The 26,356-nt window shown below is 44.9% G+C and overlaps 1 protein-coding gene across 1 annotated transcript; it reads left to right on the forward strand.

Annotated features, from left to right (window-relative positions):
* The first annotated feature begins 1,850 nt into the window (after positions 1–1,850).
* On the forward strand, positions 1,851–25,373 carry pdgfra (platelet-derived growth factor receptor, alpha polypeptide). Its single transcript, XM_084185458.1, has 28 exons — positions 1,851–2,085; positions 6,096–6,174; positions 6,545–6,832; positions 6,946–7,209; positions 7,663–7,793; positions 9,018–9,180; positions 9,702–9,894; positions 10,009–10,124; positions 10,288–10,587; positions 10,682–11,082; positions 11,208–11,376; positions 11,521–11,710; positions 12,044–12,159; positions 12,454–12,574; positions 13,028–13,224; positions 13,906–14,000; positions 14,163–14,295; positions 14,744–14,848; positions 16,903–17,013; positions 17,278–17,431; positions 19,104–19,261; positions 19,635–19,750; positions 20,444–20,566; positions 20,747–20,858; positions 21,012–21,111; positions 21,393–21,498; positions 22,696–22,931; positions 23,157–25,373. Exons 2-28 carry the CDS (start codon positions 6,117–6,119, stop codon positions 23,296–23,298), a joined length of 4,398 nt encoding a protein of 1,465 aa, XP_084041584.1. The 5' UTR covers positions 1,851–2,085; positions 6,096–6,116; the 3' UTR covers positions 23,299–25,373.
* Positions 25,374–26,356: the final 983 nt, after the last annotated feature.

Genomic DNA, 26,356 nt, shown 5'->3' on the forward strand with positions numbered 1-26,356 from the left:
GGGGTGGGGGTGCAACTAAATATTAGGAAGGTGTTCCTAATGTTTGTTATACTAAGTGTAGACTGTAATGATTATGTATTAGGTAATGCTGGGACGTGTGTGTGTGTGTGTGTGTGTGTGTGTGTGTGTGTGTGTGTGTGTGGACGCACTATACTAAACAGCCCCTCTGGGTTGCGCATTAGTGCCATAGATGACTTTAAAAAAGTGGAATGTTGAATCAACATCCAAATGTAATCATATCACATCCATAGAACACCATTTTAGTTGTTTACAAACACAACGTGATAGAACTGAGTTGATGCAAGAAACATGGTAAGTGGCTTAGATGAGCCAGTTATCACAAACAACATCCTCTAGGGCCAGCTGACCTTTTACAGAGTTGGAAAAAGTAACACTTACTATAGCCACGATACTGTCTGAATCTTGATCAAAGAAAATAATAACTTAGACCAGAGAATGTCAGAAAGGGAGCTCTAGCTGGCCCATATAGGCTACACATGAAAATGTCTGAAAGCAATTGGCTGCACATGAACCCTAACACATGTAGGTATCCAACTGATTTGTGCAGCAATGCAACGGTTCGTTTTTTTTTTTTTTGTATAGCCAACTGTAATGCTTACTACAAATCACAATTCTTACTATTTTAATGGACTGACGTTTTGAATGTGTTGTTGTATAGGGTGAAAGAAAATGAGAGCCAACAGTAAGGATCTCTAGCAGTTTGAGGCACACAAATTTGACTCCTTTGTTTGGAGAAAGAGGGACACTGTTTTTTTGCGATGCTTCGTCTAAGGGAACATGTGGAAGTCATCGCCCTGAGCGGCTGGAGAGATGTGTTTCTCTGCAAGGGGAGCGCTGCAGTGCGGGTCGGGCACCGCTGGAAGTGCCGCTGAGAGAGAAGCCAGGTCAGCCGGCCTGGTCGTCTGACCTGGCTCCCCATCGCTGAGTGCAGTGAGATATAAATTCATAATGACCCTTTATCCCGCGTGGCCGTTAGGAGAGCCTCAGGTTCGGGGGTGAGGCAGGGATTCACATAATACCTTCACAGAGTCGGCAAAACGAGGCAATAGTGTGCCAAATCTGCCAACAAACAACGTAGCTATAATTTTGTTGTTTTACTTTATAAGAAATTGCGCAAAAAATTAGAATGACTGGAAGTTCTTCTATCTGAGAGTTTAATGAAGTAAATATGTGGTTGAGAGAGGGAGGGAGGGAGAGAGATTTGAGTTGTGTAGTTCATGGTGTTGGAGCGCCCCCTATGCGCAATGGAGGCTTGGACGCTCATGTTTCCAAGTTTCAGGTTTTGAAAAGTGCGGATGAGCTGTTGGCTACGCTAATGTTGGACCAAAACTCTCCTACTACAGCCTATTAGTATACTATTGTTACTATTTAATTAGATGTGTATGACTATAGCATTTATTTGACTTCTTATAAACATAGGCTATCTTAATAATATCTTAATAATTAATAAAACAATCCTGGTCACATTTGTACATTTGAAAGTGTGTTCCCTCTGCGTCTTTGAGCAATGGTGACATACCTTACATTCATCTATTTCAAAACATCCTTAAATGTCGCTTGATAACTCAAATGTATATTGCGTGCTTTCCTTTTAAAATAGTCTCTATACAGGATTATTGTGCATAGTTATATCTCCCCCTTTCCTACATCACTACACAGCAGAGAAATCTGACTCCCGCTCCAGTCTCACTGAGAAAACAGCTAGGACTCTTATTTTGAAAGGAACCCATGCTGGAGGCGAGGAGAGGGGGTCATTTCCTGAGAGTTATTTACTTTGAGCCAGATGATTAGTTTTTTTTGGGAAGGATGGACTGTAACGTTGAATCAATTACAGGTCGCTGTAGCTCAAGCGCATTTGTGAGGGCGGCGGAGGACGCAGACGGAGGGGCGCACATATGCTAGCTCTCAGAGTGAAGGATCGTGGCTATAGGATTACTACTACTGCAACACACTTGAGGAGAGGAGCCTTCACTGAGAGGAGCCTTCACCGGAGCGATTTTATGCTCCTGATTTAATTCTACTGGGATTTATCATCGAGACACAAAATCCAAGGGAATTTAAAAGGTTTGTATTTTAGACAAATTACCTAATCTTTTTCATTTTTGCGAACTTTTATTTACGCAAGAAGCCTATTAATTGAGATCATTTTTTACTTGCAAAAATGAAAAAGTTACTCAACTGAACCACTTGTTAGGCTAGTTGAATATGTCCTCCTTTGTAAAAATTCACAAAATAGCCTAGCTTTTTATTATGGCACAACCTTGGGAAAACTTTTCCTGATAACAAATTATTCATCTGACCTGATCCATCCATCACACTTTGGGGGATTTCATTAGCCTAATTTCGCTACGAGGAAACATTTCACAAAACTTTTTGAAACTTTGAAGATGCATTAGCTTGCAGGGTATGTGTGACTTATGCACAATGCATTATGCTTTGAACAAGATTCAGTTTTCCGTGCAACAAATGGTCTCACCTCCGGATGCCGAGTGGAGAGATGTTGCTAACTCGCCTGGATTAAAGCGCTCAATTTCGGCCTCACTGCTGGAGGTGTCACCTCGAGAACTGAGGCTCCATTATGGGATGGTGCTGCCTGCCCTCTCATCTAATGGGAAACACATTGCAAATTGGATTTCAAGTTGTTTTCGTTTCTGCGCATGGAATGTGTGAAATTAAATGGAATATTGTGCATTGGGATTTGCTTGCTGAGATGGGAAGCAGGCTGTAGCCGATCGGATTTTAAATTAGACAGAAGAGTCATTTTGAAAAAGTAGGGTAGGGGAGACCCCATTCCTGGTTGGATGTAATTTCAGTGAGCCAGACAACAAAATGCAAATAGCCTACACGCATATTGCCACCAAGAAAGTATTCATAATTAGACTACAATTTAATGATCCACTATGTAATATGCACAACATGTGTAGCAATATTTCTTAAGATTGAAATAATTGAATTGCGCGCTGCACATATGTCAAATTAGATACAACTTTTAAAGTTTTCCATCAGTGAAACTCACTACCTTGCTTGCCTCAATGCCCCAACCACCCTCTTGATTTCGAAATGCTATCTTTAGAAATATCTCTGCTATATTCCCATGGAAATCAATTCTGCACATGTGGGATTGAATTTAACAGTTTAAGTGTGTGTGGAGGACAGTGAGCTGAACAACCCTCCCTCAGCTGTTGCTCCAAAGTGTCAAGCCCAGAACGGCGCATTTGGTAGGCTGCACATTTGTTGGGACCGTACTGTTGGTGGGGGTGAGGAAAGGAGGGGAGAGGAGAGCCAGCGGACAAGCGGTACATTTGCACACCAGGCTGGATAGGAAATTCCCTACCCCCAATGGAGCGGGTTGAAACAACGATGTGCGCAAAAGTGTCAAAGAATATTAGTCAGGATTCCCACGCGAATGTTTGTCCTACAGACTTCTCTTGTCCTAGACTTCTCTTCAGAGAGGACTCTTAATTATAGGCCCTCTCTAACTCTGGGTTTGGTTTGCCAACCATAATTAGCCAGTCCGGGATGAGACAGAGCAGACTAGCACAGTCAATGTAGCAGCAAACTGTTTTGAGACAATAGGGATTTTGATAATGGTTTAAAAATAATGTAGCCTATTTTAATCGCCCCAATGGGAGATTAGAATAATTAGTAGATCATTTAAAATAATGATCCTATAGTCACAAATTTGTTTAAAACAAAGAATAGATTAGAGTAAAACTGGTAGCCTGCATTCATGTTTGCAACGTTTTCAGCGTTGAGCGCGCGCCTTTGCTTGGAGTTGAGTCTATCTCGGATCATTTGCTGATGGAATTCAGGGTCCGCGCGCCAGACAGACAGATAACACACAGACCAGGAGAATGTCTGTTGAGCAGAACATGACCAAAAGGCAAGCTAGATTAAACCTAGATGAGTTCTTTAACAGCGCAAAAACTTATTTTGCTCGAGTTGCTTGGTTTACAAGCCTACACTGGAAAAAATAAAGGTTCTTAAATGGTTCTTCCTCAGCTCTTAAGGTTCCTTGGAGAACTCTTGCACGATAAAGAACCTTTGACTTAAGTGTGGGGTTCTTGACGTGGCATCTACAGTTCTTCGGAATTCTAAAACTTTATTAAAATGTACTTAAGCACACAGAACATTTGCCAGTATTCACAAGTGTTGATTTGTCAGTGTAACATTCCTAGTGTTGATTCAAGAATTACATTAACACTGTAAAGGGTTACATTAACATTCAGTGGTGTAAAATAAACCCAGTGTTGGTGTTAATAACCAGAGTTGCACCTAAACCACGCCCATCATTATCATATTTCCCAGCATGCTCTATTACAGGTTGATTTTTTTGAATTGTTTGCTTCAAAATCTATGTTTTTGTATGTACATTGATTGATTCATTGATCTTATTCTACTCAAATATAAAAAGCATACATTTTTGTAAACTATTCTGATCTGTTACTTGGATTTATTGCACCCATTACTGAAATAGTTGTTTCAGTTTAGATGTTTAAGGTAGTCTCGTAATTGCATATCTAAGTCTATCCAACTCTGGCAGTCATAAAAATTCGAAATGTTGGATATCCCCACGCTGTCTGAATTACCCATCACTTTGCAAGCCAGCATAATGTGACGTGCAGGCCTGATGTGGCGTCTAAATTATGAGTTTCAGGCCACTGTATTAGGGTAAAACTATGCCCTCAAAAGAAGGCCTTATGAAATATGTATTGTTTTAAATAATACAATTTTAATAACAACATATTCACTTAAAAATATAAAAAAATAAATATATAATATGCCATTTAGCAGACGCTTTTATCCAAAGCGACTTACAGTCATGCGTGCATACATAATTTTTTTTTTTGTGTATGGGTGGTCCCGGGGATCGAACCCACTACCTTGGCGTTACAAGCGCCGTGCTCTACCAGCTGAGCTACAGAGGACCACTTAGGATCTCACTTGGCCACGGGACTGAAACTGAATGAATGCAACAACCATCTCTCTGTCACTAGCAAACACATTCATGGGTGGTACTGGTAACTCTAAAATTCACTTGAAACGCACTCTGGGAAATATGCAAATAAGGCTTAAACCCCTACAGCAATTCCGGTTCTGGAGGGCTGAAACATTTCTGGTTTTGGATTTTTGTATGGTTCTTCAAAGAACCATCCCATTTATGGTTCTTCACAGACCCTAAAATGGTTCCCCTATGGCATCGCTCTCAAGAATCTTATTTGGTTCCCACTTGCACCTTTATTTTTAAGAGTGTATGGTGGTAACCATGTCTAGATTTTCAGTTGCAGTGAATAGGTCAAGCCTATTTGTAAATACAAACAGATTTAGGCCTATTTTAAAACTTTTGTAGTGGTTTCAATGTGTTGATTAATGCTGCTAGATTAGGCATCAATCCAATGTAAAATAGAGAAGGCCAGATTTAAACATTCAAAGCAATAAGAAGAGAAGGAGCACACAATTTCTGTAGATCTATATAGCCTAATGCACATCCAACTCAGGTTGCTGCTACTAATGTGCATTGTATGGAGAGGACAAATACAGGCTGCAAGTTTGTAGCCTACCTAGCCACAGAAATATAATATTTATTTTGAGGGGACTACATGACATGGAACAAAATAACTTTCCTGCTGGAGAAAGTACTTACAGCCAGAAGATGCCTGATGCAAGCAAAACGTGTACTATGTCGCCCCCTAGCGACTTCCGTGCCTGAATTTATTTTTTACCTTGGCGCCCCAATGCTATTCAACCAGGTCAAATGTTTTTATAAACATCTCCCAAGAACAAACAAGTGCAATCATTGCCTCAATGTGCCCTTTACAAGAACTGGCATGCCACAGTTACGACTGGAGACAGGAGAAAGCCAGTCAGTCTAAATGCTGTGCTGGAGCAGAAAAAGTCAAAGTATTGATTTTAATTGATCAAATTGCAATGTTTTCCAAAAAGGCTTAGGTAGTGGAGACAGAGGTATCTTCTACCGTAAGTCAATGTATTTTCTCTTCGCTTAGGCTGATAGTTTTGTTTTTGCAACATCTGGTGGAACCATGTTTGACCTGCCTGTATTTCTACTCTTCCAGCTGAGTTAACCATCCGTGACCATGGATGAAATGAAGACATGTCTCATCATTGGGGTTGTCTTGTTTGGGTTGTTATCAGGTAAGAAATTAATTTAAATAAGTAAAAACCTTTCTTGGTTCCTATCACCTGGGGTGTATTCATTAAACCGTTTACTCCAAACGAAAACTAGAGTTTCTATTGGACAAATTCAGGTATGTCCCTCCTCGTTTTGTTCCGTTTGCTCTGTTTGCTTCCGTTTGGTTCTTAAACAGTAAACGGTTTCTGTTGCAAGATGTAATGAATACACCCCTGGGGTGTATTCATTAGTCGGATTCCGTTGCAAAACATTTTACGTGCGCATCTAACCTGCCTTTTCCTTTTAGTTGTAGTTTTATCACTGTTAAAAACCTGTATTGTTTTGTATTGATTACCCTATGGACATTCAGTGAACTGTTGCGCTTTCCTTTAGTTACCTGCGGACTGACGCCACCGACCATTGTATCAACTGAAGATGAGTTTGTTCTCGAGCCACTCTCCGTTTTCAACATCAGTTGCACTAGTAAAAGAAACGTTGCTTGGGTCGAGCCCCTACCGGACGACACATTTGTTTTGCCTGGATATTACACGGCCACGCTCTTCATCTATAACGCTTCCGTGACACACACAGGATATTACACCTGCAAATACCAAGACAAAGAGGGCGATGAGGAGGAGGATGATGAAGACAATGAGGCAGTCATATACGTTTTTGTCCCAGGTAAATTTGGTGGAAATGGTTGTCATTTCCATGCACCATCACTTCATTCTATTTTGTTCTACATCCGATAGCTGCAGTCTTTTGATCGAACAACCTTGTTTTGCCTTGTGCAGATCCAGAGGTTCCATTCGTGCCTGAGGAGCCAGATAGCATGGTAGTTCTAGTCTATCCTGGTGAAACCATCATCCCCTGCAGGGTGTCAGACCCTCACTCCTGGGTGGTCCTAAAGAGTGCTCCCAGTGGAGTAGAGGTGGATGCTGCTTATGACAACAAGATCGGTTTCATTGGCAACCTGGACGCTGGACTGTACGTCTGTGAGACCACCGTGAACGGCGTGACAATGACCAGTGACACCTACACCGTGGAGGACAACAAACGTAAGTCCAGATGTGCATGATTTGTCTGACGACAAGTGGTTGTGCATATCACATTGGTTGTGTGTACACATGACTGTAAGACGCTTCGGATAAAAGCGTCTGCTAAGTGGCATATATTATATTATTCAAAAAAGCTGTCTTTGTTTACCACAGAGAGTGAAAGAGAGGGAGAGAGAGAGCGAGGGAGCGAGAGATGTGAGGTGATCTGACTGCATGAAAGAAATGACATCATGTCATTAGTACCGGGGGAGATTACTTCACAGGGTTGTTGTCAGACAGACAGAGAGAGTGTGATGGCATCAGCCTGCAGTGAACTTCGAGAGGGAGATGACCTCATGGCTGTCAGGGGGAACAGTTGACCATGCAGAGACCTGTGGATGACCGTATTGTCCCTGTTGACCGTATTGTTCCTGTTGACCGTATTGTTCCTCCCTCCCCTGGTGGTCTGTACAGTGATGGAAGACTTCCATGTGGAGGTGAAGGCCAGCGAGGAGACAGTGAGACTGGGGGAACCCTTCAACATCACCTGTGTGGCACCTCCAGGACTGCCCTACCAGCAGCAGTGGCTTCACCCCAGGAAACAGGCAAGGACCTTATCCCTCTCTCCATCTCTCTCTTTCTCTCTGTCTCGCAGTGTATGTCTTTCCTCCCACACCCTCCCTCTTTTCTCTACTTCCTCTCCCATGTTAGCCTCCTCTCTTACCTCCCTTTTAATATGATCTATATCTCTTTGTCGGCTATTCTCCATCGCCCTCTTTCTCTTCCCTCCTTAATATGTCTCCTTCTGTCTCTCTTTCCATCCTTTATCCCTCTTGGTGTCACTACGTCTGATTCATCTCCTCAGTCTTATTGTAGTGATAAATGGCTTGGGCTCAGGCACAGTGTGGGTCAGTGTAACATAACTCTGAGGATGGATGGGCCTTAGTGGTTAAAGGTATGTATCACTAAGTACAGCTGGATCTCAGCACCGTGTCCATTACCAGGGCTGGAGCCAAATGGTGCATCATGGTACCATAACCCCAGCTCTCTCTCAGTCAGACAGAGGGAAAGGAGTGAGACAGTTGTTTGTTAAAAACAGGTCAAATGGGTAGAAGGAAGAAGGAAGTTCAAAGGAGAGGGGCGACAGTAAATCACATGATCTCTGTGACCACTGGATGTGTAGAACAGCTATACGCCCCACCTCCTCTTAACCCCAGTGAACTTAGAATGTGCGTGGATGTGTTTGAGCATTGAGTGTGTGTTAGGTTAATGGCATGTTTATATGAGATAATGAGAGTGTGTCCATTCTTCGGTATAGTCATGCATCATTTAGTTCATTTAAGTTTGTGTGCCAGTGTATATGATAGTATGGGAAGTGGATAGAGACTTTGTCTGAAGTGATAGTCTATGTGCGTGTGCACCACTGTCTTTGTGTGCACTGTGCAGTAATCCCTGCAGCACATTGTGACAGAGCGTCTGTTTTAGTGGTGGGATTACTCTAAGCCCTTTTCCAGAGACAGTTAGGGTAACAAGAACTCAAGACTTCTGACTCCTGGCTTTAGTCTCAGTTGTAATTACAGGCTTTTAAAAGCCCCGGGGTCCTGATTTATCTCCTGTGGACCAGCACGTGTTTTAACTATCAGCTCACAGACCGATAGAGAGACATACTGCTCTGATATACAGAATAAAACACTAAACCTGTTAAAAGGTGGAGAAGAGCATAGAGATATTTTATTTCCTAGAGATGGGGATAGACATGTGTATGCATGTGTGCGCATGTGTGTGTCTACAGTGTATTTCATCTCCTGTCCTCTTGTTCCTCTATCTAGGCTGTGGATGCAATCCAGATGAAGCAGACTCTGCCTGATAGAGTGGTCTACACCCTCAGTATCCCAGCAGCCACCTCTCAGGACAGTGGGGTGTATGAGTGCTCCATCACCAACAGCTTCAGTGGAGAGATCAGAGCCAACATGGTGGCTGTCACTGTCTTCGGTACGCTCGCTCATCCTTATGGCCAATCAAAAACTATTCTTGGAAACATACAAGTCATGTCTATCACCAGTCAAACCATGCATTGTAGACATTTTCTCTCAAGACATTGCCTATCCTTCAACAACGTTTCTATTAATTACCAATACCATTTAGTTGTAGATGTATTAAACAGAAACTACTTGGGATTTTTTAAGATGTATTTGAATACAGCTGATACTTCTTGGTTGGAGTCTTTAAAAGTAGTCTCCTTGAATTCACATTAATGCGTAGACTTAATTCATCCTGCCTGACAGTGTCAGTATGAGGTGCTAGAGGGAAGGGGTTCTGCAGTCTCCCTACAGTAGAATCGAGGCACACCTCTGCTTTCATCATCAGCCCCAATGCTTTATGGGATGGCTTCAACAGATGTGTGCCAGACTTTCATTTCTCTTTTTCGGTTTCTGTCATCCTTCCTTCGGGGTGTCCCCCCTCTATCACTCTCTCTTTCTTCTACTTCCTATTTTTTGCACCCGTCTCTGTAGAGGAGAGCTCCTTTGTGATGTTGGACCACAGTGGGATCGGAGCGGTGGAGTTTGTCAGTATGATGGAGGAGACTGAGTTCACCATCAGTATTGAAGCCTTCCCTGCCCCTAAAGTTACCTGGCTGAAAGACGGTATTGCCATCACTGACAACAGCTACTTCCTCACCAAGACCAGACGTCTGGGGGGCAACCAGTAAGATCATAACATCTGTATATAGCAACGCTGGTGTTTGTGTGTCTGTGTGTCTTTGGAGCTCTGTGTGTTGTGTGCTGGACTGAGCTATGTGGTTCTCTGCCCATCTCTCAGCTATCAGAGCACTCTGACTCTTCGGCAGTCATTAGAGGAGGACAGTGGGAATTACACAATCATGGTCCTCAGCAACGCTCACACTGCCCAGTTCTCCTTCACCCTCAAAGTGAAAGGTGAGAATAACCTCAAGCCAAGTGAAAATGCACTTCTACGTGTGTGAACATGCATTTATGTTTCTATGTTTTCAAATGTGTTAGCAACTGAATGCGTCAGTGTGTGTGTATTATCGCAGTATCATCCTAAATCTGACAATATGTCTGCCTGTGTGTCTTCCAGACTCAGGCCCAGTACTGTTCCAGCCAGCCTCAGCGCCAGTGCTGTTTCCCCAGAGAGAGGAGATGATTGCTCCCCTCCACACCCCCTTCACCCTGACCTGCAGGGGCGAGGCCGAGCTGGCCTGGGACACGCCTGTCTACCTATCAGAGCAGACCGAGGAGGACAACAGCGGCCTGTTCATCACCACGGTTACAGTAGAGAACGCGACAGCAGGACACACTGGCTTCTACACCTGCTTCTACAAAGGAGGGAACTCCACTGAGGAGGGAGAGGAAAGCAGCATCTACATATATGTGCCAGGTATAGGGAAGACAGCACTGTGGTGTTGGAGTTAAATCTGTGTTAGCAATTTCAATGATTGGAAACTTACCATGCCATCTTCTCACTTCCTCAGATCCAGAGGTGCCCTTCGTGCCCTTGCTGGTGCCCTTTGGCAACCACGTCCTGAATGGTCTCGATGAGATGGAGATCCAGTGTCGCGTGTCGGACCCCAGTGCCAATGTGACTCTGGTCAACGCTGATACCCAGCAGGCCGTGCCCATGGCAGTCTACGACAGCAAGAGGGGCGCTGTGGGCTTCTTCAGCGCAGGAACCTATGTCTGTAAGGCCCTCGTCAACGGAGAGGAGCACCTCAGTGAGGAGTACATTGTCCACGGCTGGGCAGGGGGGTCGGAGTTGCGTGTGGAGCTAAAGGCCCAGGAGACAGCCCTCTTGGTGGGAGACACCATCACTGTCATTTGTGTGGCCCGGGGGTCTGAGATACTGGAAGACCACTGGAAGTACCCTGGAAAACTGGTAAACAAAAGCACATACATAATTATTATTCTCTTACTGGAGAGCATGTTCATTGATTGATTTTAAAATGCATTTGTTTGTTTGATTATAAATGGGTCTAACTTGTGTGTGTTTGTGTGTGTCAGGCGGACCGTGGCTTGAAGTCAGTGCGTGAGAATAAGAGAGACCAGGAGATCCAGTACACCCTGACTGTCCCCCAGGCCTCAGCCAAAGACAGTGGCATCTACGTCTGCTCCATCACTGACATCATCAGCAACAAGAACCAGACCAAGAAGCTGGCCATCACTGTCTATGGTACGTTTGTGTCACTGTTTATTAACCTAATAACAAGGCAATAATGTTGGTTTATCATCTTCCTTGAACTGGTAGATTGCTCTAACTACCTGTCACCTTTACATATTCTATTAATGTTTATATCTCCATTTTCTGTCCTGATAGAGAGGCCATTCGTGTCACTGCGCCCTGCGTTCAGTTCCCAGGAGTCAACAAACCTGGATGAGGTCAGACAGTTCAGGGCCGACATTGACTCCTTCCCCAGCGCTCAGGTCACATGGCTCAAAGATGGCCTCCCTCTCAACGATGTGGCGGCTGAGATAACCACCAGCCTCCAGCAGGTCAGCGAGACCAGGTGAGAAAGACTTCCTTTGACACCCCTCAACAACACCTACACTCATTGGCTAATAACATGTTCTGGTCAGCAAGACCAGGTGAGACTTCCTCTGACATTACTCAACACTGACTGAAGAGATATGATATACCACGTCCTGCACACTACACTCTGTGGCTAATAACAGGTTCCTAGTTCACCTAGGATGTTTAGATGTCTATTATTAAGGTCTGGTGTTGTTGTGCGATGTTAGTGGAACTAGTCTCTTGTGACAGACTTAACAGCGTGCTCATGAGATTTGGTTCTGGGTGCCAAGATTAGAGTGTAACCATACATGTTGTTTGGACTCTGTAGGTACCAGAGTGTTCTGACCCTTATCCGGGCCAAAGAGGAGGACAGTGGGAACTACACCATCAGAGTGCAGAACGGGAACCTGACCCACAGCCACAACTTCAGCCTGCAGGTCAAAGGTGAAGCAGAGGAATGCTCCAACCCCTCAATTTGGATTTACCTTTAACTTACTGACTAACAGGACTCCCATACTCCCTGACACTCTTTCTTTGACCCACCTCTCTCTCTCTCTCTCTCTCTCTCTCGCTCTCTCTCTCTCTCTCTCTCTCTCTCTCTCTCTCTCTCTCTCTCTCTCTCTCTCTCTCTCTCTCTCTCTCGCTCTCTCTCTCTCTCTCTCTCTCTCTCTCTCTCTCTCTCTCTCTCTCTCTCTCTGTATTGTGGTCTGACCCCGTGTTCCCTCTCTCTGTGTCCAGTGCCTGCAGTCATTGTGGACCTGATGGACCTCCACCATGGCTCAGGCCAGTCTGTAGTGTGTATCGCTGGAGGCATGCCCACTCCTATGGTGGAGTGGTTCATCTGCAAGAACATCAAACAGTAAGGGCACACTCTCACGACCCCACCTTCTTCCTCTTCATCTCTCCATTCTATAAATTCACATACACCTACTGTACATTGTTCACCTCTACCTGGCGGCTTCATATGCTACTATGCCCAATGGGACAATTTCATGGTATCATTTGGTCTCATATATTTATCCTTCCTTCCTTCCTTCCTTCTTTCCTTCCTTCCTTCCTTCCTTCCTTCCTTCCTTCCTTCCTTCCTTCCTTCCTTCCTTCCTTCCTTCCTTCCTTCCTTCCTTCCTTCCTTCCTTCCTTCCTTCCTTCCTTCCTTCCTTCCTTCCTTCCTTCCTTCCTTCCTTCCTTCCTTCCTTCCTTCCTTCCTTCCTTCCTTCCTCCTCCTTCCTTCCTTCCTTCCCTCCTTCCTTCCTTCCTTCCTTCCTTCCTTCCTTCCTTTCGTACTTCCTTCCTTCCTTCCTACCCTGTCCAGCTGTACCAATGACTCGTCTCAGTGGGTGCCCCTGCCTACCAACAACACAGAGATCACTGTGGAAGTGCACATCGACCAGGACAACCAGCTGGAGAGTAAGGTGATCTTTGGGCATCTGGAGAACACCCTGGCCGTTCGCTGCCTGGCCAGGAACGAGATGACCGCCGTCAGCAGGGAGGTCAAGCTGGTGTCACAAGGTGAGACATACACAAAGTCACACTTACCTCTTCCTTCAGTTAAACAACAAACATGGTTGGCAGAGTATGGTGAATAGATTTACAGTATCTTAGATTGCCATTTTGCCTGCAGTATATTTTCTTCCTGCTATAGTCTCCTCTTTAACTAGCTAGTTCCTTCCTGTGGTTGCTTCCCTTTGTGACACTTGAAGTGTGATAGGCATTGAAGAGACTGTGCTAGGCGGTCAGTGTTGAGGCAGCTGTCTGGTAAAGCTATCTGTGGTGGGGCAGTGTATCCCAGACTGTCATTGGGCAGCTGTGTGTTAGCCTGGGAGACTTTTACTGTGAAAAGTAAATCCCCAGTAGTTTAGGCCATTTGGCCCCTCCAGCTGTGCCCCCCTCCCCAACCCCGCTCCTCTCCTTAATCCCTTCAGCACACCTTTTGGTCCTGATAATCTGAGGCCCCACTGGCTTGGCTAATTGGGTGTGAGGCTCCATGCTGAACTATACAATTTAAATAGGGTATTTGTATTGCCATGTTCAAGTTCTTCATATTTGACCTCATTTGGGGGTTTTCAGATAATTTATCAAACTAACATTCCCATATTGACTTACATTGACTTCTCCATATTATTTTCTCTCTGTGGCATTCTCCATGTTGTGCTCTCCATCTCATGTGTGTGTGGTGGTTCTCCTGAACAGGCCCTCACTCAGAGCTGACTGTAGCTGCTGCTGCCCTGGTGCTGCTGGTCTTTGTCATCATCTCACTCATTGTCCTGGTCATTATCTGGAAACAGGTACAGCAGATCATCAATGCCCCTCACGCAAGCACAAACCCACCCACTCACTCACTCACAGACTCATTCTCTCATTGACTCATTAAATCACTCAACTACACTTTAACAAGTGTCCTAGAGCCTTAGGTATTGATCTGTTTTGCTATGTCCTCTGTCCTACAGAAGCCTCGCTATGAGATCCGTTGGAGGGTGATAGAGTCAGTGAGCCCTGATGGCCATGAGTACATCTACGTGGACCCCATGCAGCTACCCTATGACTCCAGATGGGAGTTCTCTCGCGATGGCCTCGTACTGGGTGAGAGCCGACTGCACTGCTTCCTCTCTCTGTGGTCTTACTGTGGTCATGTTCTTGTCAGAGTGTCACATCACCATGGTCGGGTGGTCAGAGTGTCATAGCACCATGGTCTGGTGGTCGTGTTCTGGTCAGGCTGTGGTCTGGATGTCTCCCGCTGGTCTTTGAAGTGAAGATGTGATAAGGCCATCTGGCCTGGCAGACAGGGGAGGCTAGGACGCGCTGCCTGGGTTTGGGTTATGACTCACTGATCAAAGGGAAACTCAACCACTGGGGACCTGGGGAAGTCACTGATGAGAGGGCAGAGGCAGACATGTGTGTTCGTGTGTTTGTGTCTGTGTGTGTGTGTGTGTGTGTTTGTGTGTGTGTTTGTTTGCTTGCCTGTCTATGTTTGTGTATTTGTTTACCCTCCATGTTAACTGATCGTGTGCCATGTCTGGTGTGTCCGCAGGACGTATCCTGGGCTCTGGGGCGTTTGGGAAGGTGGTGGAGGGAACAGCATACGGACTCAGCCGCTCCCAGCCCGTCATGAAGGTGGCCGTGAAGATGCTGAAACGTGAGTTGACCACAGACAGCTATAAAGACAGCTACAGTGAGGGAAAAAAAGTATTTGATCCCCTGCTGATTTTCTATGTTTGCCCACTGACAAAGACATGATCAGTCTATAATTTTAATGGTAGATATATTTGAACAGTGAGAGAAAAAATAACAACAAAAAAATCCAGAAAAACGCATGTCAAAAATGTTATAAATTGATAAGTAATTAGTATTTGACCTCTCTGCAAAACATGACTTAGTACTTGGTGGCAAAACCCTTTTTGGCAATCACAGAGGTCAGACGTTTCTTGTAGTTGGCCACCAGGTTTGCACACATCTCAGGAGGGATTTTGTTCCAGTCTTCTTTGCAGATCTTCTCCAAGTCATTAAGGTTTGAGGCTGACGTTTGGCAACTCGAACCAGCTCCCTCCACAGATGGGATTAAGGTCTGGAAACTGGCTAGGCCACTCCAGGACCTTAATGTGCTTCTTCTTAAGCCACTCCTTTGTTGCCTTGGCCGTGTGCTTTGGGTCATTGTCATGCTGGAATACCCATCCACTACCCATTTTCAATGCCCTGGCTGAGGGAAGGAGGTTCTCACCCAAGATTTGACGGTACATGGCCCGTCCATCGTCCCTTTGATGCGGTGAAGTTGTCCTGTCCCCTTAGCAGAAAAACACCCCCAAAGCATAATGTTTCCACTTCCATGTTTGACGGTGGGGATGGTGTTCTTGGGGTCATAGGCAGCATTCCTCCTCCTCCAAACACGGCGAGTTGAGTTGATGCCAAAGAGCTTGATTTTGGTCTCATCTGACCACAACACTTTCACCCAGTTCTCCTCTGAATCATTCATAACTTCAGACGGCCCTGTATATGTGCTTTCCTGAGCAGGGGGACCTTGCGGGCGCTGCAGGATGTCAGTCCTTCACGGCGTAGTGTGTTACCAATTGTTTTCTTGGTGACTATGGTCCCAGCTGCCTTGAGATCATTGACAAGATCCTCCCGTGTAGTTCTGGGCTGATTCCTCACCGTCCTCATGATCATTGCAACTCCACGAGGTGAGATCTTGCATGGAGCCCCAGGCCGAGGGAGATTGACAGTTCTTTTGTGTTTCTTCCATTTGCGAATAATCGCACCAACTGTTGTCACCTTCTCACCAAGCTGCTTGGCGATGGTCTTGTAGCCCATTCCAGCCTTGTGTAGGTCTACAATCTTGTCCCTGACATCCTTGGAGAGCTCTTTGGTCTTTGCCATGGTGGAGAGTTTGGAATCTGATTGATTGATTGCTTCTGTGGACAGGTGTCTTTTATACAGGTAACAAACTGAGATTAGAAGCACTCCCTTTAAGAGTGTGCTCCTAATCTCAGCTCGTTACCTGTATAAAAGACACCTGGGAGGCAGAAATCTTTCTGATTGAGAGGGGGTCAAATACTTATTTCCCTCATTAAAATGCAAATCAATTTATAACATGCGTTTTTCTGGATTTTGTTGTTGTTATTCTGTCTCTCACTGTTCAAATAAACCTACCATTAAAATTATAGACTGATAGTCTCTTTGTCAGTAGGCAAACGTACAAAATCAGGAGGGGATCAAATACTTTTTCCCTCACTGTATAGAGACAGCTATAGAGAGGACCATTAATGCCTGTGGAGATTGCCTGGAGAGAGCTGTGTGCTTGAACACAATCAGTCAGTCACAGCAATACCTTAAGGCTCAGACACAACGGTAGCGTTTGCCGGCCGAGAGTACTTGCCACCACTGAACAGAGTGCCGGCCGTAATTTGTAAACTGAGTGCAAACCGAATCTACACGTAGAATCACATGAAAATGTTGTCAGTCAGACGTCCATCAGCGGGTGATCCCTAAAACACACCATGCCGAACGAACGGCAGGTGAACGGCAGATCAACATTCGGTGCGGTGTGTGCTCCCTTACGTTGTGATTGATGAAACAATGGCAGTCATTGATGAATGTTGTAGATGTTGATGGATTGATTGATTGTGTGTGATGGACTGATACTTGCGGTGTGATTGATTGAAGGTTGAGTGATTGTTTGTCTGTTTCTCGTTGCAGCCACGGCCCGCTCCAGTGAGAAACAGGCACTGATGTCAGAGCTGAAGATCATGACTCACTTGGGCCCTCACCTCAACATTGTCAACCTGCTGGGGGCCTGCACCAAGTCAGGTGACTACACACGCACGAATGAACGCACACACACATGCTTATAGGCACGCATGCACACGCACACGCACACACACAGTTTTGACAGCCAAGAAGGGAAGTTGCCATTCCTCTCTGAGCCGATGGTGGATATGGTATTTTAATAGGATTTTTATGAGTGTAAAGGCTTGCCCTCTTGACGTTGCTTTTAGCCTTTACGAGCCTCTGATAAGATTAGCCAGCAGACTGACGCCTGTGTCTCTATCTCTTTACTCTGTTCCCATGCAGGCCCCACCTACATCATCACCGAGTACTGCTTCTATGGAGACCTTGTCAACTACCTGCACAAGAACAGAGAGAACTTCATCAGCCTTCACCCAGAGAAGACCAAGAAAGACTTGGACATCTTTGGCATCAACCCTGCAGATGAGAGCAGCAGGAGGTAAAGAGACATCCCAGCTAGTACATTTGGTTCATTGGAAGTTGTGAGAACCTATGTTTTTGGTTTCACATTGGTTCTGGGAACAAACTCATACGTTTCCTGACCGGTAAAACTGAACGTTTTTTAAACGTTCTGAGAAAGGAAGTGAACATTTTGCCAGTTCTGGGAATGTAGATTTGTAGGTTGCAGGGAAGTTCTGAGATCATTTTACTGTGGTTCCCTGAAAGTTTTCCTGGGAGGTTTTATTAACGTTCTGAGAATGGAAATGATAGGTTATTTGAATGTAATTAAATAATGTTCTGAGCACATGTTTCAATAAGACTTAATAACCCTGCTAGCTTAGGTTAACTGTTTTGAACAGATAAGACACATGGAAATGAATTTGCTTAGGTATTAATCATGGAAACACATAATTTTTTTTATTGTGGCACAGAGTCAGTGAGATTCAAACCTATGATCTTCTGTTTTCTATCCATGGAATTAGTCACTGCGCCACCAGGATGGAGCAAGCATGCCATTTTTTTACTCATACAAAGCTGTTCATTTTAGTCTATTCAAACAGATCCCATTTCAAAGGAAACAAGCACTCATTAAGATTAGGTGAGCCCAATTAGTGGGTGCGGTCAACACACCTGAACACACTTAATAAGATAGAGGATAGAGAGCGTCTTGTTGACGCTGAGAATGGAATGTATATGTTTTAAATAACACTCTTAGAATATTCTTTGAACGTTACTAATGTTTTCTTGTGGTTTTTATGGAACGTTTTCTTAATGTTCAGAGAACATGACTTTAAATATAACCATGAGGAAACCTGCAGAAAACATTATGTGGAAGTACTGAAATTCTCACAGAAGAACATTGTTTCTTAACGTTCTCTGAAAAATTTGAGAACTTCACTTTAAATAGAACCATGAGGAAACCTGTAGGAAACGTTATGCTGAAGTACTGAAATTCCCACCTACGAAACGTATGGTTCTCAGAACGTTATGTGCTAGCTGGGTATCCTGCCATTCCCAGAAGGTTGTATGCAAAATAACAATAGGACAACCACGCTCTCAACCAAGCTCTAAGAATCAAATGGTTCTCAGAACATTATGTGCTAGCTGGGCTATAGGATCAGCTCCGAAAACATACACACATGGGTGCACACTCACACACAGGCCAGGAAACACACACACACACAGACGCACACACAGACACAGACACCCCTCAGTTGCTCCTCTACCCCACTCAGTCATTCTGTCTCATTGACGCAGCACTTTACTGCACTCGCTCAGAAACATAACGTAACCCTACCCCAGGCATCCTCATGGCTGAGGGGGTCGTCTGGCGTCTTCCACTAATTAAATCTGTGTCTGAAGTGGTGCTCGGCTTTCAGGCTAATCACATTACTCTTGTTTGGTACCTGTTAATGGTCTCTGTCCAGCTCCTCTCTGTTTGCTGATCTGTGTTGACGGATGACTCACAATGACCACATTTCAGAGTGTGACCACACCATGATTTAATCTCAACCACCCTGACCATCAACCACACCCTCCATATAGGGAACCTCAGGACATACAGTACACTGGGCCTTCTTAGAGAACCAATGGCGACTCTAACATGGTTGTTGTTTGTCTCTTCCCAACCTCCCCTCCTCCTACCTCTCTCCCTCCTCATCTCCATGCAGCTATGTGATCCTGTCCTTTGAGAGTGGTAAAGGGGACTACATGGACATGAAGCAAGCAGACACCACACAGTATGTGCCCATGCTGGAGATGAGTGACACCTCCAAGTACTCCGACATCCAGAGGTCCGAGTATAACCACCCGCCATCACAGAAGGGTGGTGAGTACACAGTCTGACAGCCTTGTTCTCTTCCCTTTCGCTCTTCTGCTCTTCATCTAACTCTCCTTCCCCTCTCGCTGTGTGGCTTGGCTGCGTTGGCTGAAGTGCAGGGTTTAAGTCAGTGCTGGTTGGGTTGAAGGGTCCACCCTTCTCAGCATGTAGGCCTGCCTGAGCCGGCCTGTAATCATATAGAGCGGGTAATTGTACCACACATAATAATGCACGGTTCTCCCTGCCATTAGGAAAAACCAGGTTACAGCAACCAGTTCTATATTTACATGCACATAAACATACAAACACACACTTTATTCACTCACTCATAGACAGACTGAAGCTAAATGTGTTTGTGTGTCTGTGTGTTTTCCTGATCCAGATAATGAGATGGACAACATGCTGTCAGGGGATGGTAACGAGGGCCTCAGCACCACAGACCTGCTCAGCTTCACCTACCAGGTGGCCAGAGGCATGGAGTTCCTATCCTCTAAGAACGTGAGTGACCAAGGGCTGGGAATGACTGTAGATTAGAGGGACTGGTAACATGATGTCAGTTCAGTGCAGTGGGCTGGGAATGATGTCAGACAAAACAATAGCTACCCAACAGACAGGTGGCGATATCAACTAGAGACACAGAGGTGAGCCTAGGATGCCATAGCCATCTTTGAATGGCCTGACTTAGCAACTAAGGAAGGAAGTGGTGGCGACATGTTTCCATTGGCTTAGCAGAAGCTGGTGCCACTGGCAAGCTGGTTCTGTCCTCTCTGTTGGTACACAGCAGGGAGTGAGTCGGTTGCCACGTCAACCCTGTACATTTCAGGGGTAACCACGGTAATGATGGGAGGCAGGTTGTGGGCTGCTGTTGTGCTTGATGACAGCTGTGAAAGCCAAGAGGTTGGCTAAATCAGGGTGATAAGGCTGAGCTCACTGCTCAGGAGACAGGACAGGTCTTTATATAGAACACCCAGTAGGCTGGATTACACTGGGTACAAAACAGCTATAAGCTCCTCATACAGCCTCCTAGTTATTATCCTTGAATATACTCTGGGCAGGAGTGGTCAGTCAAGGCTTGTTGACATAAAGCCACCTGTAAATCACAAGGAGGGAAGAGAGAATAAAAGGAAAGGAAGATTGTCAAAATGTTTTCTTTGAATTGAGATGAATGAAATGCTGAATTTTGCGGTGTAGTGTGTGCATCGGGATCTGGCTGCCAGGAATGTCCTGCTCTCTCAGGGGAAGATAGTAAAGATCTGTGACTTTGGCCTGGCCAGAGACATCGTGCACGACAACAACTACGTCTCCAAAGGCAGCGTGAGTATTTCTCTAGGACCATACTGGCTGTTTGTGTACCCTGATGAGCATAGACATGTATCTGTGAAGGTGGCTTGTCCCCTGCTTGTTCATGTTAGCACTCCATTATGGTCCACTATTGTACTGTCCGTTATATGAGTGCAGTGTGTTTGATCCATCTGCGCTATGTGTTGACCACAGACCTTCCTGCCAGTGAAGTGGATGGCTCCTGAGAGTATCTTTGACAACATGTACACCACCCTCAGTGATGTCTGGTCCTACGGCATCCTCCTCTGGGAGATCTTCTCTCTAGGTGAAGCTCAGCTGACCCCTAACCTGTTTCAGTGACACATTAACAGCAGCATGTTAGGGAGACGGCTGACTCCAGATCAGTGTGTAGATACAGTGTGTTGACAGTGATACTGGTGTTTGCTGGTGTACTGATGGCAGTGTGTTTGTGTTAAAGGTGGCACCCCATACCCAGGGATGGTAGTGGACTCCAGCTTCTACAACAAGATCAAGAGTGGCTACAGGATGGCCAAACCTGAGCATGCCCCCACTGATGTGTATGTACATATATATTTATATAATAATTATTATACATTGTGTTGTGTACATTATTATGCTGAAACATTTGTCAAAACACTTTTTGAAACACTTGATTAGATAACATGAAAATACTATGGAAGGCTATGTACTACTGCTGTAAAAGTCTAACGCACAGTACTAAACTGTGATGTACAATGCCATGACATGACTCGAACTAAACTAAATTATAGCATGCCGTTCCTCCCTGCACTGTTTGTCTTGTTCTCTCTGTTTAACTAGTGTGTTTTCCCTCCTCCAGGTATGAGATGATGATGAAGTGTTGGAATAGTGAGCCTGAGAAGAGGCCTTCCTTCTTCAGCCTGAGTGAGAGCGTGGCCTCACTGCTGCCGTCCGGCTACAAGAGGGTGGGTGTCTCTACAGTATGACCTCTGACCTAACGGCCTCTCCCAGGTTTCCTCACACTTGCTTTCTAATCTCCCTCTCTCTTTCATTCCTGACCCTGACCTCCGACGTTTGGACGTACTCTTCCCTCTTATAATTTATTTTCCTTTCTATCAGTCTCACCCCCCTTTTACCTTACCTGACCTATCCTATTTTTCACTAGGAGCGGAGTAAGTGCTTCAACCATCCTCTTCCTCCTCCCCTTAGCCTTGGGGCATGTTATAGTTCTACAATACTAGTAAAGTGTAGAAGTTGATCTAAAACCAGGCTCACAAACTCCAACCACTTCCCCCCAACTGTGCCAGTGGAGTGTGTTTCTGTGGGCTCTGCCAGTGGAGTGTGTTTCTGTGGGCTCTGCCAGTTGAGTGTGTTTCTGTGGGCTCTGCCAGTTGAGTGTGTTTCTGTGCGCTCTGCCAGTTGAGTGTGTTTCTGTGCACTCTGCCAGTTGAGTGTGTTTCTGAGTGTGTTTCTGTGGGCGCTGTGTATTTCCGTTGTGTTAAAGCCCAGCCCTGGCGGTGATTAGAATGCTAATGCTCCAGCTGGTGGTCAGAGTGGCCAGCCCTAACCACAGTAGTGATGCTGCAACAGCAGCCCCAGCACCCAGGTCCCAGGTCTCGCCTCCGTCCACCGGCTAGGGTAACCATAATGAGCCTATTAAACAGCACGCCACACATGGCACATCAAACCTCCTCCTCCCCCCACAACTCTGCTTTAATGGCCCGGGAGAGTGGAGGAGCTGGCTCCCATTTTAGCACCTCGGATTGGGGTTGGCTGGGCTAGGGTGGGGTGGGAAATGTCGTTCACTATGTGGGTCTCACCACCAGGCTAACAGACTGACTGAGTGAGAACACACATACCAATGACTGCTGGTTGAACTGATAGGTTTTAACTGGTTCAAGTGTTATATCAGTTTTAGGATTCATCAGATTTATGAGTTTTGTGAATGCAGCTGTTTTGGAGGTACTGTATGGGACATACCAGAGCACTAAATAACTCTGATTAGTACAGGCCAATAGTATTTCCTTTACAAGCACAGTGCTCTTGGCTTTAGAAACAGTTAGCCATATAGCAACGTTTTCTGCATGGTACTGTAGACATTCTGCTCCAATGCTACTAGATAGGTTAATGTTCATTGTGCCCTCTCTTTCTTTGTTGTGCAGTGCTTCGAAAGGGTGAACCATGAGTTCCTGAAGAGTGACCACCCAGCAGTGACCAGGGTCCAGGTGGAGAATGACGACGCCTACATTGGGATCACCTATAAGAACCAGGGCAAGTCGAAAGATAGGGAGAGTGGCTTCGATGAGCAGCGCCTCAGCTCTGACAGTGGTTACATCATCCCCCTCCCTGACCTGGACCCTCTGTCTGATGACGAGTACTGCAAGAGGAACCGCCACAGGTAGGCTACCACCTCAATCTCAGACATGTCTATCCTCATTTCAAACTCTTATATGTGATATGTAATAACACTGTTTTACACCATAACATGAGCTGGTCCTGTTAAGCAAATCCAGCAAATGAGATACCCCTCTTATTTAACTCATGGTCATTCCTGTATACTATACCCCATCCACTCACATTAGCTGTTCAGTAACACTAACCTGCTCCTCTCTGTCCTGTGTAGCTCGCAGACGTCTGAGGAGAGTGCCATAGAGACAGGCTCCAGCTCCACACTGACCAAGAGAGAAGGAGAGACCCTGGAGGACATTACCCTGTTGGATGAGATGTGTCTGGACTCAGAGCTGGTGGAGGACAGCTTTCTGTGACAGGCCTGGAGAAGCCTAAAGCCTGCCAAAGAGAGGGGGATAGTGGGGGGAAACACACCTGAACATAGACTCTCAAACCACCCACTCGTCCTCGCCACCCCCCTATCTCAAACCCTCCTCATCCCCTGCCCCACACATCTCCACTCCTATCAGGAGGACAGAGCAAAACCACTTCACTGCTTGGATGAGTCTGTCTGTGGCCAGATCATGGTATGCCTGCTGTTCCCTCTTCAGAAAGCGCCCCCTGTGGGGCTGGAGGGACATGCATGGATAGATGGATAGTTGGGACACTGAGGACTCGCCACTATCCTGTGGTTACTGAGTCTCTATGGAACGTTAGCGTTGGATGGGACTAAGTGCACATGAGGAGAACATGGAGGAAGATTGTTTTTTATATAAATGTATAGAACCTTATTCTAATGGGCATTCTGAACAGCAACATAAGCAAGGATGGATGGAGGGATCAGAATGGATCAGGCGTGAAAATCAAAGACCCAGAATGAAGAGCAGTTTATCTCAGCCATGCAGAACCACTACAGACAGACCCACTATTTAAACCACATCACACCTGTGCCAGCAAACAGACCAGTATGAGGCCAGCTACACAACAGACAGCTTTACTTCACAACTCACCTACCTGCAGCATATGTTCTATAACTACAGTATATCTGATGCTGGCACAATCAGTAGCAATACTTTGATTAAAAAGCACAAAATCTGGACTATGTATATGTTTTTATATGCGATCATATGTTGTCAATAGCTAAATAAGTGCAGCAGTTCAAATGTATTTTTTTTACTTTTTATCACACATATATATAAATATGTATAATTTTTTTATACTGGGTTGAGGAAGGTGATGATATGGGTTTTAAATGAATAACACAACTATCATAACTTGTCTTGTAAATTGGATTCAGCTTTGTGACATTACCACTCTCTAAAGACAAGATGTGTACACTAATAAACTAACTGTGTTGTCTCCTGTCACTTGCATAGGTATGTTTAGGAAAGGCCTCAGTCTGATTGTAATGTAAATAGTGGTCGAGTGTTTTTATATATGAGAGAAGAACTGGAGGTAACATGGCATTATTATAGGCATCTTCTTATGTGTAGCTCTGTTTGAAACCTGTGAAACCCATCTTTCAACACTAGAATCCATAGAACATAATCTGTTACATATTGGAATCTGTAACTTGTGTAAATTATAAAATGGACATTTGTTTATTCAAATTGTAAAATGAACTCATGCTAAGTATGAGTGACATTGAACCTGGGCCAAAGTACATGTATGTGCATTAGTACAGCATGCAAGAATATTTGTTGTTTTTAAGCTTTGAGCTTCTGCCATTGTAATAATAGTAATGAATTTATGTTAATAATAAATGAAGAGTATTATTCACTGCAGATAAAGGAAGAGAACCAGAGAGAAAAACACCCTAGCCATCTGATTTGACACTTTGACAGCTCTCATGCTTCTCAAAGCCAAGGAGCTGGAAGATGTTCATTTTCCAAATCAGAGAGGACGTTATGCATGTGTTGTTGTGATTGGTAGCAGTGATTTAGTTGATGTGTTATCTACAGCCATTTTGCTGTCCTGTACAGAGACAAAAGTACAGGTGTTGTATCAATGTAAAATACACTAGTTTACTACACATAATGTGATGTCATCATCATACATCATTATGTGAATGTTTAATGTTTAATCCTGCAGTATTTCCTACCAGCTGTCCTTCACTGCCTTTGTCTGTCTCTACTGTCGACTGTGATGTTCTCTGCGATCACATTAAAACTGTTGCACTTTTTTGTATTTTCCTTGTATTTGATGTGCGAAATGATTGGGCTTTTTGCTGAGAGAAGGGCTTGGTTTGGCTCTGGAAGGTTTCCTCTCTATGGCAACAGCGTTGTGAATGTGGAGTGGAAGAAGTGGGGGAAAGAGAGGTATGAAGTATAATCCATGGTACAGTATCTGTAATTATAGGTAGTTATCCACAATACCCGGAAGTTATCCTCATGTTTCATTATGCATTATGTACATTCAGATGATTTATATTTCAATAAATGATTTAATAGTGTCTCTTGTTTGGAAATCTGTTTCATTTTCTTTCTTGCTTTCTTGCTTTCTTTCTTTTTTCTTTTTTTGTATATGTTTGACACACACACACACACACACGCACTCACACACCATTCTCCATGATAAAAACTGGTCAAACTAAACAAGACCTTTTTATAGAGGGGTATGTATAGTTATGGTTTGGTAGGTAAGAGAAGGGGTCAAGGGTTAGTTTACCTGGCTGGCGTCACTTCCGATTTTGTAACGGCTAGCGGCCAGTTGTGCAATTTCTTTCTAACTCAGAAACCGATAAGTGGTCGAGGAGAGCGTCAATTCGTTAGTAGGCGAACGGAGGAGTATGCTTGCCTCATCGTGACCTACTTTGAGAGAAGATGCACAAGAGTATGTTGTTTTCTCGAAAACAGTCTGGGGGCTTCTCGAGTGGCGCAATGTTCTAAGGCACTGTGCCACTAGAGATCCTATTTCGAGTCCAGGCTCTGGACGCGGTGCACAATTGGCCCAGCGTCGTCCAGGTTAGGGGAGGGCACTAGTGACTCCTGTTGCGGGCCGGGCGCAGTGCACGCTGACACGGTCGCCAGGTGTACAGTGTTTCCTCTGACACATTGGTGCGGCTGGCGTCTGGGTTAAGCGGGCGTTGTGACAAAAAGCAGTGCGGTTGGCTGGGTTGTGTTTCGGAGGATGCACGGCTCTCGACCTTCGCCTCTCCCGAGTCCGTATGGGAGTTGCAGCGATGGGACAAGACTGTAACTATCAATTGGGGAGAAAAAGGGGTAAAAAACAACAGTCCGCTACTTAACCTTTTATCTATAAAATGTATTGCACAACTAGCTCCATTTGTTTTTATCACTTTACACATTTAATTTGGGATTCCACCCTGTAAACGTAATTTGCCTAATGAAGCACATTTGTCTCCACGTTTCCTCTCTTCGCCTCCTATACTAATACAAATTATAGACTACTAGGGCTACAACCAACACACAATTC

This window comes from Coregonus lavaretus, assembly GCF_964263955.1.
Source record: "Coregonus lavaretus genome assembly, chromosome: 21".
NCBI classification, from domain to species: domain Eukaryota; kingdom Metazoa; phylum Chordata; class Actinopteri; order Salmoniformes; family Salmonidae; genus Coregonus; species Coregonus lavaretus.